The sequence below is a fragment of the Ranitomeya imitator genome, chromosome 1 (genome assembly GCF_032444005.1).
Source record: "Ranitomeya imitator isolate aRanImi1 chromosome 1, aRanImi1.pri, whole genome shotgun sequence".
In the NCBI taxonomy this organism is placed as follows: domain Eukaryota; kingdom Metazoa; phylum Chordata; class Amphibia; order Anura; family Dendrobatidae; genus Ranitomeya; species Ranitomeya imitator.
The window spans coordinates 57,321,657-57,336,347 of record NC_091282.1 but is presented as its reverse complement, the minus strand read 5'-3'; the positions used below and the strand labels follow the sequence as shown (position 1 = coordinate 57,336,347).

At 42.6% G+C, this 14,691-nt stretch overlaps 1 protein-coding gene across 2 annotated transcripts in view; it reads left to right on the top strand.

The window, feature by feature from the left end:
• Positions 1–14,691, top strand: part of LOC138662023 (urea transporter 2-like) — a 296,371-nt gene that overhangs the window by 167,974 nt on the left and 113,706 nt on the right. Inside the window, exon 1 of one of the 2 annotated variants that reach the window (XM_069747118.1) lies at positions 3,975–4,040. The exons of the other annotated variant lie outside the window; for it this stretch is intronic. Coding sequence (XP_069603219.1) covers positions 3,975–4,040 — 66 coding nt within the window. Of the gene's footprint in view, positions 1–3,974; positions 4,041–14,691 lie in introns of those variants that run through there. 2 annotated transcript variants of the gene reach the window in all.

Sequence of the window (14,691 nt, the reverse complement as noted above, 5' to 3'; positions counted from 1 at the left end):
GTGAGGGCGTTTCTTGGAATTGTGGGTTACTACTGGCGGTTTATCCCAAGGTTCGACATGATTGCCTCGCCGTTGACGACCTTCTTCAAGGCACAGGATTGTCATTGACTAAATGGTCTGCTGAGACGGCTGTCCAGGAGCTGAAGCAGACTCTGTGTAAACATCCGGTTCTGGTCGCACCAGACTTCAGCTAGGAGTTTGTGGTCCAGACAGATGCGGCAGAAGTTGGCTTGGGAGCTGTGCTGTCTCAGGAAGTGAATGAGGAGGAACATCACATCCTGTATCTGAGCCGGAAGCTCTCTCCATGTGAGAGGAACTATGCCATAATCGAGAAGGAGTGCTTAGCTATAAAAATGGGCCATAGATACCCTGAGATATTACCTGCTAGGCTGTAGGTTTAAGCTGGTATCTGACCATGCCCCTCTGAGGTGGTTGAGGGAAAAGAAAGGAAAAATTCTCGGGTAACTAGATGGTTCTTAGGCCTCCAAGATTTCACTTTTCACGTCAATCATAGGCCTGGAAAGTTGCCCTGTCCGGACTCCCCTGCTTAGCGAGTGAAGGTGCCAAAACCCTCGGGTTTGGGCAGAGGGGGAAAATATGTGACAAAGTCTCTAGTAATGTAATAGAGGGGAGATATGTGTCACTGAGCTTAATGGCATCAGTGATATGAAACCAGAGTATGTTCCTCCAGCACACTACGTGTTGTGAGGGTTAAGTTAAAGTTGCATAATGGGCTAGTTTCATGTGGACATTCATAGAACTGGAGGGAGGAGGTCCACTTTATCTCCACCTGCAGAGCTGCCAGGACCTGTGTGATGTCATCATCATGTGGTCAGCCACATGATGGAAAGAGTCCCATGGTCTTGGGGTTTAAATAACTGGGTTCTAGAGGCAGTCATTGTTCAGCTAGACTGGAGGGAGGTTCTCCAGTGGTTTGGTGTCCTGATTCTCAAGAGTCTGAACCTGTGTTGCTCCAGAGCAGGGAGACACCCGCATACGTATGGACTGTGTTGCAGTGTTTTGCTTTTTTGTTGTTTTCTATTTTAGCCAGGAAGGCTGTGTTTATTTTCCCTTCTTGTTGGTTTATGCTGCATAATAATAAACCAACTGAAGATTTAAAGAGATGGTGTTCCTATTTTCTACCTCTGTATACCCCCAAGTGAGTTGAACAACCACAACACCCTCAGTATTTGGTCAGTATTTTTCATCAGTATTTGTAAGCTGAAACCAGGAGTGGGTGAAAAATGCAGAAGTGGTGACATGTTTCTATTATACTTTTCCTCTGATTGTTCCACTCCTGGTTTTGGCTTATTAATACTGATGTGAAATACTGACCAAATACTGAACGTGTGAACGTGGTCTAAGGGAAAATTAGGGATTCTTTCGCCAACGATTAGCCTATTGGTGTCACATTTCTAAGGGTGTATTATTGTATAGGGCAGTGCCCAGGACTGCGGGAACAGAATATAACTGTTAGACCACAGATAGATTACTAGAACTGTGCAAGTTGTCTCTTTAGAGAGGAAGAGGACTAGAACTCTAGCACCACCTATTGGAAGTAGCAATCCTAAAAGTTAATATCGACCCTTGCCACCTGACTTAGGATAAAAGCCAAAACTAAGTTGCGTAATAAGGCTCGTTAGAGGGTCGATATTGACTTTTAGGATTGCTACTTCCAATAAGTGTCACTAGAGTTCTAGTGCTCCTGCTCTGTCAAGAGACAATTTGCAAGGTTTAAAAGGCTCCTCACCTTGGCATGTCAAAAACGTTACCCCTAAGAACTCTGCTGAAATTTATTGTCAGTAACTTGCTATTTAGCATCTATAAGAAATTACATGTTCAACTGTGCATCTATATATATTATCACCTAAGGGGTACTTCCGTCTGTTTATCTGTCTGTATTTCTGTCTGTCTGTCTGTCTGTCACGGAAATCCCGCAATGCTGACTGGCGGCCGCGACCAATCAGCGACGGGCACAGTCCGAACGCAAACTCGCCCCTTCCTACTCTCTGTCAGTGCCCCCTCCAGTCAGCGCTCACACAGGGTAAATGGCTGCATTACACTGCGTTATGCCGCGGTGTAACGCACTCCGTTAACGCTGCTATTAACCCTGTGTGACCAACTTTTTACTATTGATGCTGCCTACGCAGCATCAATAGTAAAAAGATCTAATGTTAAAAGTAATTAAAAAAAATAAAAAATCATTATAATCTCACCTTTCGTCGCCTTTCCTGCTGCTCCTCGCGATGCTCTGGTCCATGCATTGCAGTCTCGTGACATGATGACGTAGCGGTCTCGCAAGACAACTACGTCATCATCTCGCGAGACCGCAGTGCATTCTTGGGACCGGAGCGTCGCGAGGAGCATCGGTAAACACCTGGGCTGGATCCAGGGCCGACAGAAGGTGAGTATATAACTATTTTTTATTTTAATTCTTTTTTTTAACAGGAATATGGTGCCCACATTGCTATATACTACGTGGGCTGTGTTAGATACTGCATGGGCTCTGTTATATACTACGTCTCTGTGCTATGTGCTACGTGGCTGTGGTATAGATTACGTGGCTGGGCAATATACTACATCGCTGTGCTCTATCCTACATGGCCTGTGTTATATACTGCATGGGCTGTGTTATATACTACGTGGCTGTGCTATATACTATGTGGCTGTGCAATACAGTATATTACGCGGCTGTGCAATATATTACGTGGCTGGGCAATATACTATGTGCGCTGTGTTATATACTGCATGGGCTGTGTTATATACTGCGTGGGCTGTGTTATATACTATGTCTCTGTGCTATATACTATGAGGCTGTGATATATACTATGTGGCCGTGAAATATATTACGTGGCTGTGCAATATATTACGTGGCTGGGCAATATACTACGTGGGCTGTGTTATATACTGTGTGGGCTGTGTTTTATACTGCGTGGGCTGTGTTATATACTACGTCTCTGTGCAATATATTATGTGGCTGTGCAATGTATTACGTGGCTGGGCAATATACTACATGTGTGTGCTATATAATAAGAGGGCTGTGCTATATACTACGTGGCTGGGCAATATACTACGTGGGCTGTGTTTTACACTGCGTGGGCTGTGCTATATACTATGGGGCTGTGCTATATACTACGTTGCAGGGCAATATACTACGTGGGCTGTGCTATATACTATGTGGGCTGTGTTATATACTACGTGGGCTGTGTTATATGCTACTTGGCTGTGCTATATTTCTCTGCTGTATCTGTGCATCATGAATCGTGGTATGTGTTAAAGAGGTGGGCCCACTGAGTCTCTTTCGCCTGGGGCCCTCAAAAACCTGGAGCAGGCCCTGGCTTCACTGATTGGTCACGGACGGGCGTGACCAATCAGCGACAGGTGCAGTCCGGCCGCGTATTGGTGCGGAATTTGAACCACGCTTCGCTAATTGGTCGCGCCCGGCCGGCCACCATCTAGTAGTTAATAAATAACAACTTCTATCACTGTACCATCGAGTTGGCATTTTCTGTGCCCCTGCATCCTCGCACCTGTTTATAATATGTCTATTGATTAAAATCAACTAACATTCTATATTGTAAAAGTGACAGGTACATTACTGTTGTGTTTTTGGGGAGACTTTGATCAGGATTTGGAAAATCACAAACTATACACAGTAGTATGATATTGTTCCATATTGTACTATTATATACTTTGCATATTCTTTCACTATTCTACTCCGATGTACTGTGATGGGCAGATCATATACTATGCTGCCCAGGTGCAGGCTCGTGCTTCTCTGCACAATACAGTACATTCCGACTCTCACATCTGCCTCGGGCTATTTCACATATAAGACTCAATGATTACTTTTTATTAGGAATGGTTGGCACGAGTCCTGCCCCTGCATGGAGGTAGGAGCTTCTGACATCTCCACCACCAGACCCCAGTAATGGGCGGGACACTGACCTCCAGTCCTCTTATATAAAGTCCCTATGGACTGTAGTATATGCTCAGAACTCATGAGAGGTCCTGAGGTCCCGGCGGAGACATCTCACCAGGTAAGGTGATACATCATGGACTATGAGAGATAACTGTCAGGTTAGAAGTCATTTGTTTATACGTTGACTCTTTTATAATCTCATTTCTATGGTTTCATAGTGAATTTAATGCCCTTACCATAAATAGGGGCAATGTTCTTGAACCCTCTAATTTTTCTGCACCCACATCTCTAGGCATGTACTGGACAAAGTAGTTCAAAATCAGGCAGAAAAATGCATCATGATGATATAATAGTATAATAATGGTCTGTACAATGCATAGTATTATGGGGTCTGCAGTGGGGCAATGCTCCAGGGTCACGTGTTCTACCAGGACCTGGAGAGAGATTAAATCCGAGGACTGAGCAGGGAAATATTGCTATTAATGGGTTAGATGCCTCACATCCTTTCCTAAACTGATTCCTTCCAAAAAGATATCAGACAGATCAGACACATTTTTTCAATAAATTAAAGTCTATGTAATTGCGCCGCGCCGAGGAAAGTAGAGGTGTTCAAATAGGAACAATAGTGGGTGCAAACGGGACCCAAAGTTTCCATTTTTGTAAAAGATCCATCCAAAATATTAGTTATGAAAAAGCGATATGTGGGCTTCTGCTTGGCTTGTGTTGGGATCTCTTTCTTTTCCCTTCTGTTTTGATATTTAACTAAATGTGTTAGAAACAGATGAAAAAAGCTAGAGGGAAACAACCATAAGATTATATACAGTTCAAAAATAGGACACCAGCTCAGCAGGGTTAAATCACTCATATAGATACACTAGCTCAGCAGGGCTGAATCACACATATAGATACACTAGCTCAGCAGGGCTTTATCACTCATATAGATACACTAGCTCAGCAGGGCTTTATCACTCATATAGATACACTAGCACAGCAGGACTGAATCAGTCATATAGATACACTAGTTCAGCAGGACTGAATCAGTCATATAGATACACTAGCTCAGCAGGGCTTTATCACGCATATAGATACACTAGCTCAGCAGGGCTGAATCACTCATATAGATACACTAGCTCAGCAGGGCTGAATCACACATATAGATACACTAGCTCAGCAGGGCTTTATCACTCATATAGATACACTAGCTCAGCAGGGCTTTATCACTCATATAGATACACTAGCACAGCAGGACTGAATCAGTCATATAGATACACTAGCTCAGCAGGACTGAATCAGTCATATAGATACACTAGCTCAGCAGGGCTTTATCACGCATATAGATACACTAGCTCAGCAGGGCTTTATCACTCATATAGATACACTAGCTCAGCAGGACTGAATCAGTCATATAGATACACTAGCTCAGCAGGGCTGAAACACACATATATATATACACTAGCTCAGCAGGGCTTTATCACTCATATAGATACACTAGCTTAGCAGGGCTTTATCACTCATATAGATACACTAGCTCAGCAGGACTGAATCAGTCATATAGATACACCAGCTCAGCAGGGCTGAATCAGCCATATAGATACACCAGCTCAGCAGAGCTTTATCACTCATATAGATACACTAGCTCAGCAGGGCTGAATCACACATATATACACTAGCTCAGCAGGGCTTTATCACTCATATAGATACACTACCTTGGCAGGGCTTTATCACTCATATAGATACACTAGCTCAGCAGGGCTTTATCACTCATATAGATACACCAGCTCAGCAGGGCTGAATCACACATGGTAGAAACACTAGCTCAGCAGGACTGAATCACACATCAGAGAAACACCAGCTCAGCAGGGCTGAATTACACACATAGATACACCAACTCAGCAGGGCTTAATCACACATTATAGATACACTAGCTCAGCAGGGCTGAATCACACATCAGAGAAACACCAGCTCAGCAGGGCTGAATTACACACACAGATACACCAACTCAGCAGGGCTTAATCACACATTATAGATACACTAGCTCAGCAGGACTGAATCACACATCAGAGAAACACCAGCTCAGCAGGGCTTAATCATTCATATAGAAACACCAGCTCATCAGGGCTGAATTACACATATAGATACACTAACTCAGTAGGGCTTAATCACACATTATAGATACACTACCTCAGCAGGACTTAATCACACACGACAGAAACACCAGCTCAGCAGGGCTTAATCACACATTATAGATACACTAGCTCAGCAAAGCTGAATCACATATAGAAATACTAGCTCAGCAGGGCTGAGTCCCACGTGATATAAATATTAGCTCAGCAGGGCTAAATCACACATATAGATACAGTAGATCAGCAGGACTGAATCACACATATGGATACACTAGCTCACAAGGGCAGAATCAGACATGATAAAAACACCAGCTCAGCTGGGAAGAATCACTCATAACAGAAACACCATCTCAGTAGGGCAGAATCACACATAATAGATACACTAGCACAGCAGCACAGTACCACATATGATAGAAACACTAGCTCAGCAGGACAGACTTACATATGATATAAACACCAGATCAGCAGGACAGAATCACATTTTTTCTCCATCTTCTCCTCATCTGATAAAATCTAATCACACTGTGCTGTCACTCTGATCAGAGTTTGATCAGAGTGTGATTTTCATAATCGTCCCGAGTTGTCTGCACCTGCCCTTTCTAGTTTATTTGTTCATAGGGATACATTATTAGGATGCAATGTTTATCTGGTTTACCACAAAATAAACATATTTTTATGTCCGTACTATAAAAACCGATTAAAAAAAAAATAAAAAAAAAATTTTCTTTTGTGCAAAGGTAGCAAATTGTACAACTTATTAGCAAAACTGTATTTAGAAAAGTGTGATATTGTGAATGCATGTGTGCGTATTTCTGTGCTGCTGTGACATCACATATCCTCATAAACGGAAAAAGTGGTGAGAGGAGACACGGAGGGACAGAACTTATGGGATACTAAGGTAAGAAAGAAAACTGCGAATCATCTAAGTGTGAAAGTGAAAAAAGTTTGAAAAAAGAATCGAGATTTTGAGACTTCAGTCCGGCGTGAGTGGTTTTTCTTGTATGCAAAAGTCCAAGGTAAACATACAACAATAAAAACAGAAGCCTCCAGTGACAAACGCGCGTCGGGGCAGAGGGACGTGGGACAGACCTAGCCACCACACTGTATAATGTAAGTTGCATTGCAGGGCTTTAAGCATGCTTGCACCTACCTCCATTCCTGGGTCCTGACCATTTATGCTCTTCACATCTAACACACAGCTAGCAGTAGTTTTGTGCACAATTCAGCCCATACTATTTTTCATTGTGTAATATTAGATTTTTCTCTATGCACTGGCACTTTAAAGGAACAGCACAGTATTTTTGAGTTAGATGTAATGTCTTCCTCTTTGCCTGCACATGCATTAAGATTATATAACTGTGTCCAGATAAGGCTGTTGCATAGTTGAACTGGGTCTATTGGTGTAGTATTACCTACTATGGTACCTGCATATCTGCACTGTGTTTACATAATCCGTGTAGGCTGGGTCTTAACCTCATAACGTTCCTCGCACTGGAGGCTTCTGTTTTTATTGTTGTATGCTTCCCTTTACTATGTTTAAATAAAGGATATACAGTATTTTGCATGATTTATTGGCAGTGTTCACGTCTGGCTACTTGGCTTCTTTCGAGAATGCAGCATAGTGGTACAGTTTGATTTACTATCATAAGTAGGCGTTCTGTGCATGAAAAACACGGATGAAACAAGTACGTCACTGACGGATGTGTGAATGAGGTCCTAGGCTATATTGCTCAGCCCTAGTTTGGCCATAGCGTCACACGAATCACTGCTTTTGTGGTGATCTGACTGCACTGGGTGAACATATTCTTCATCACTGTACTCCTGGTCTGAACTAATTGGACAGTTTCATTTCATTTACTTTATTATCATTATTTTTTATGTTTAGATCACCTTGGATTCCATGGTGCTGTACATGAGAAGGGTTCACTTACAAAATAAAGATATAAAACATGATGAACACACTAACAATGGTAGACCATGTACAGGAAGGAGAGGGCCCTGTCCTTGTGGGCTTACGTTCTACAGGATAATGGAGAGACAGTAGATCAGGGGGTTGTTGTAGCCCCGCTGGTGGTGAGGTGGCATTGGGCTTATTGTAGGCGGTAAGCTTTCTTGAAGAGATGTGTTTTCAAGTTCTACTTGAAGGTTCTAATTGTTGTGGGCAGTTGGATGGGTTGAGACTCAGAATTCCAGAAGCTTGAGGATACTCGGAAACAGTCTTGGAGGCAATTGAGTGAGGAATGTATAAGGGCGGAGGAGAGGAAGAGGTTTTAGGAGGAACAGAGATTACATGTGGGAAGATATCGAGAGATTAATTCAGAGATACAAGTATGTGGAGGAGACAGCTCTTGGACAGTTTTGTAGGTCAGCGTGAGTAGTTGGATCTGGATACGTTGGGGAACTGGGAGCCAATGAAGGAATTTATAGAGGGGAAAAGCAGAGGAGTAGCAAGGAGAGGTGGATTAGTCAGCCAGCAGAGTTATGGACAGACGGATTGTAGAGATGCGAGAACGTTAGCACAGGGTTGAGGAAAGGATATATTCTGGACACATTTTTGAGTTTGATGCAGCAGGAGGTGGTTAGAGCTTGGATGTGTGGTTTGAAGGACAGGGCAGAGTTGAGAGTAACTCCAAGGCAGCGGACTTCAGGTACTGAAGAAACGGTGGTGGCGTTAATTGTGATAGATAGATTGAGTAAGGAGGGTAGGAGAGATGGAGCAAAGATGATGAGTTCTATTTTGTCCTCGTTGAGATTTAGGAAGTGAGAGGAGTAGAAGGATTCTGAACAGCAGAGGGGTGGCATCTGGACCACAGGGGTAGATCACTTCAAACTCCTGTTATCTTCCACAGACAAATTATTAGCAACCATTTAAGGCCTCATTCAGATGAATGTGTTGCACTTACGTGCATGGATACAACATGTACTTATTATAGTCTATGGGGTTGTTCACATGCCTATGTGTCTCCAAGAGAGACTTGAGACTTTATGACAGATATATATTTTTCTTACGCCAGAAGAAAAAAAAAACAGCACCAGTTATGTGTCAATAAAAGAGAGGAAATGAGAGTACAAGGCTTCCCTGGCATAAGCCTAACTTGAATAGTAGAAAAAAAATGAAAGCGGCGCTCCAAAAATAGTAGGTGTGTGAGAAAACGATAATCTTGTCCAGCACTCAATCTCAAAATTTTCAAAGTGAAAAAAGAGCTTTACTGATTGTCATAGAAATATCAAAAACCCTTGAGGTCCCTCATATCCCCCCTCCCTCCCTTTCTTTCTTGTCTCTACCATTTGTCATGAGGAGACAGGAGCTAGCACTCAAAGCTGCCTTTCTGTAACATGACATATTCCATGTGATGGTGGTGTATATAACATATGCTTACCGTCAGTTTTCCGATAACCAGCCTAGTGGTGCAAACAAACTGCGGCCTTTTCCATTGATCATCGACCAATCTTGTAATTGTCCGGACGATAGGGGGCAGCAGAGAGCTGTTTGCTCCAACGATCCCAGCAGGTGGTACTAGTGACCTTCCCGGCCTGTGATATTAGGAATTTGTAGGATTAAGAAAGTCCTGTCAAATTAAATCTCTGATATTGATTCTTTAAAAAGATATGAACAACTTAGAAGTTTAAAAACAGCACATTTCGAAAAAAAATCCTATGTGTTTCGAACTTATATATATATATATATATACATATATATATATATATATATGTTTATTCTTTGCTCCATTCTGTAAAACATGTGACTTTGTGAGCTTATAAGTCACCAAAAAGGTTAAAGATAAAAATATAGACCTTTTCTGACTTGACAATAAATTCATGAAAAGGGAATTAAAAAATAAATACATATGATGAATTAATTTTTTTAAATACATACTTTTGTATGGAAAACGAAGGCAGAAAAAATGAAATGCCAGGAGACACCAGCCTGAAAGAAGACATGGCCGTTTAGATGGGGGAGCGAGGGTGTGGGAGCCAAATTAGCCTCATCTTCTAGAGCACAAAAGTACTTTGTCCCGGTCTCAGCTTAAATACACCAGCTCAGCAACACTTCTCCTTGGAAACTATTTAGATGTCTTGGCAGCCGTGCTCCTGGCCTCCTTCCCACAGTCTTACAATGAAATTATTGGCAGGTATACAGCTTCTGGCATCGGTTGCAGAAGCACATAATTATATGTATTTGGTACAGCTTTTATGCAACACACAGGGAACTAGCTTGTATCAGTATCAAGATACCACTGGGGGTACTGTAGGGGTCGTCAAAATTGCGGTACAGATGTTCAAGGGGTTTAAAGAGTAATCGTCATTTTAATTTATATTTCATAAATGAATAGTACACATGAAAATATGAAACTCTGTAATATATCTTATCAGAAAAATCCGCTTTCTCCACCAGGACTGATCTTTCATTCTCAAAAACTCTCAAATCACAAAATCTATATTCACTGAAGAGAGACTTTCCTATTACTGAGATAGGAGATGAGAGTTGGTGCTTGTGATGAACTCACACCTCGCCACCTCGCCTGACGTCACTTTTACGTCAGACAGATCATATAATGCAGTCTCCCTACTCTCAGTAACGTGATGTTCCGCACCCCCTGGGACACGTTAGGTCAGCTTGGCACAGTTTTACACAAATGCCCCCTGTCCACACGGGTCCAGCCAGGAACGGGGAGTGAGGGGATGTGGCCTACACAGTCACTGACATGGCACCACACCAGCTCACAACACTAACAGGCTGAGAGGCCCCTTTCACTAGCACCAGTGAAACAGAGCGCTGCCATCCCACCAGTTCCTCATTAGATACAGTATAAGCCCAGTCCGTTAACAAGATTATATTGGGCCAGAAACCAGCCCCGGTAGCATGGAAAGTTAAGCCGAGAACTGAACATGTGTATTGAGATAGAATGGCTGTTCAAGGTTATATGATATATTTAATCGCCTTAAGGTCACACTAGAGAATACACTATGTACACATATACAATGGTCAGATTTGCTAATATAGCTAGTGGTAGGACAAAAGATATAAGCATGTGGATCATGTCATGTTCAACCATTCAACCATGTGTGCACTGGCCACGGGGGGGCATGGGCTGCTTGCTGGCTCCTAGGTTACTCTTTGGAATGCACTACCTAGGATAATACGATTAATCCCCAATCCCCACAGTTTTAAGCGTGCCCTAAAAACTCATTTGTTCAGACTGGCCTACCGCCTCAATGCATTAACCTAACGATCCCTGTGTGGCCTATATTAAAAAAAAAAATAAAAAATAATTAACTGGTTCATGCAGCTTTACATGAACACCCAAGCCTTACACTATGGCTGGTCCGAATAACTATAGCAATTGTTACCATCCACCTCTCGTGTCTCCCCTTTTCCTCATAGTTTGTAAGCTTACGAGCAGGGCCCTCACTCCTCTTGGTATCTGTTTTGAACTGTATTTTTGTTATGCTGTAATGTCTATTGTATGTACAAGTCCCCTCTATAATTTGTAAAGCGCTGCGGAATATGTTGGCGCTATATAAATAAAAATTATTATTATTATTATTATTACTCTACATGATCCTTTCAAAGTGGACTGCATACTTAACAAGAGAGAGAGACCACATGGCCTTACACTAGCCTTTATCCCCTTTGGGTCAGTCACCTCCTGTCCTTTGGGTTGAATCTAAATCCCCTCCCCCTTGCCTCTAGCATTTCAAAATTCCTTAATAGGCTGTCCTAGGGAGGCGGTTTTAGTTTCATCAGGCCCCTGCTATGCGTTGAGACTAAGCATATCTTGGCTATCGGGTTCTTATTATGTAGTCTACATATCTCCTATCCCTGGGGTGTTACAATGGATTGAGCACCTGGAAGGCATTCCCCATGTTCTGGAGATCTCGGAAATATACACTAAGACATGAAGTATCTCCATAAGGCCCCTTTCGCATATCAGGATTTGCCATCAGGCAGAATCCGGCAAATTTAGAAAAAACGTATCCGGCAAAAGTTGCCGCCGGACCCGTTTTTTTCTCATAGCCTTGTATTAGCTCCTAATTGCGATGGATAGACTCACGTTTCATCCGTTTTTTAACAGATCCATCCAAAATTAGTTTTGCAGTGGCTGCAGAAAACGTACAGAGGAATGATTTTTCTGTCCATCGAAAAAACGCACAGGGATGGATCCGCCGAAAAACTGATGAAACATGAGGTGAAATGATGAAATCCGGCTACCGATTCCGGTTATATAAAGAAATCATGCATTTTCCATTCTGGAAAATCTCTCTCGATCTCTCTCTTTCTCTCTCTCCTCCCAGGGAACAGGAACTCCAAACTCTATTCCCAGGTAACGAACAAAAAGTTGGATCCAGCGGAAAACCGAATCCGTTTTTTTTCAAAATTAGCCGGATAGTGCCTGACGGCTAAAAATTGATGTGTGAAAGGGGCCTCACTCCTTATGGAATCATGTTTTTAGAATGTTCTTTGGCAGATTTAGCATGACTCTATATTGCAAGCAAGCCTTTGTCCTGCTCTGAGCTGAATCAAGGTGTAAGATCTGTCACTCACAGCCTTTGGAGGCTTGACCCCCTTTCCACCCCCTAAGCTAGGTGCCACCTTTCTCCTTGAGGCTTGTAGAATATTGGATTTCCTGCTGAGTCCATGCTGGGCACAGGAAAAGAGGGATTTATAATACCAGGCCAAATAGGATACAAATGGTTGGCATGAAATTATATCTCCTACACAGTGCTGATAAAGTTCTATGTAGAAGGGAAGTATGGAAAGGGAGGAGCTCTACTGGCTCCTCTCTCCTCATCCCCACCAAAGAATCTACTGAGCACAAACTGCCATCTTGTATTTCAATAATCAGAAAGTTTATATTCATTGAAGACACAATTTACCAGTGAATTGAGAATTTTGAGAATGAAAAATAGTTCCATGAAAAGAAAGAAGCGGATTTCTCTGATAAGATATATTACAGAGTTGCTTCTTTACATGAGTACTATTGATTTATGAAATAAATATTGAAACTACAGTTACTCATTAACCCCCTTTATGACCTTAGACGTATCATGGCCAAAAGTATTGACACCCCTTCAATTCTGTCAGATAATACTCATTTGTCATGGGTCTTCCAGCAGGACAATGACCCAAAACACACTTCAAAAAGCACTAGAAAATGGTTTGAGAGAAAGCACTGGAGACTTCTAAGGTGGCCAGCAATGAGTTCAGACCTGAATCCCATAGAACATCTGTGGAGAGATCTAAAAATGGCAGTTTGGAGAAGGCACCCTTCAAATATCAGGGACCTGGAGCAGTTTGCCAAAGAAGAATGGTCTAAAATTCCAGCAGAGCATTGTAAGAAACTCATTGATGGTTACTGGAAGCGGTTGGTCGCAGTTATTTTGGCTAAAGATTGTGCAACCAAGTATTAGCCTGAGGGTGCCAATACTTTTGCCTGGCCCATTTTTGGAGTTTTGTGTGAAATGATCAATGATTTGCTTATTGCTTCATTCTCTTTTGTGTTTTTTTTCATTTTAGACAAATTAAATTAAGATGATAATACCAAATAATTTGTGTTTGCAATCATTTTCAGGAAGAAAAGGAGTATTATCTGACAGAATTGCAGGGGTGTCAATACTTTTGGCCATGACTGTATACTTCCAGGTTGATAAGTACTTACCGACCTTGGATGTATGGATACTTCCAGGCAATTTTGTGCGTAGAGAAGCTGTGCACATGTGATCGTCACTGGGTGTTCAGCTGTCATGACAGCTAACGCCTGGCACTCACTGCCAGGAGTGGTCCCTGCAGTGCTCCCGGCAGTTTAAGCCTCTAAATGCTGCGATCGATATCAGTCTCTGATCAGCGTCCCTGCAACTTGGTCATTGCCATAGTGATTGCTCCTCCATTGCTTTGCTTTATAACTGCCATCAGACTGCAAAAAGTGAAAGTCCCATAGTGTGACAAAGTAAAAAAGAAATATATATTGTGAGGCAGGGAGGGTGATCATATGCGAGGGTCGATATGTATCCCCCAGGATGCGGATGCAGTCCTATCAGACCCGCTGGTGTGCCTTGTGGTCACAGCAAGACACCAGGAGAGTCACAAAGCAAAATAAAAGTAAGCATGGACCTGGATAAGCTATTTGGCGAAAGCATGGTTCAGGAAAACCCGTTATGGGCTTTCATTTTTGAAACGGACTGCAGGAAGGTAGCAGTGCGGTCTGTTTCCTCCAGGCCGGGTCTTGCAAGTGGCCCATGGCCACAGATTCCAGTTTAAAAAAAAAAACCTGCAGCAAGGGTTTGGGTGTGTCAGTGTGTAGTTTACAACTTGCAGAGCAGATGGCTCTGCAGAAGCTCAGTCTGTGTGAGTTAACACAGAGCCAGCAGAGCGAACTCCTGGCACCCCGCAACATGATACAGTGGTGCAGTCGCCATCAGCAACCAGACTCCCATGGGCTGTTTTCTTTCTTGGCTGCGATCTGGAAGATACTGTGTGCTGTACAATGTGTGAGTGTGGACATTAAAGACGCTTGCTGTGAACTTTTCCTGTGGTCACTGTCTGTCACACTGAACCAACCCCGCTGCACTACAATAGATAGATAGATAGATAGATAGATAGATAGATAGATAGATAGATAGATAGATAGATAGATAGATAGATAG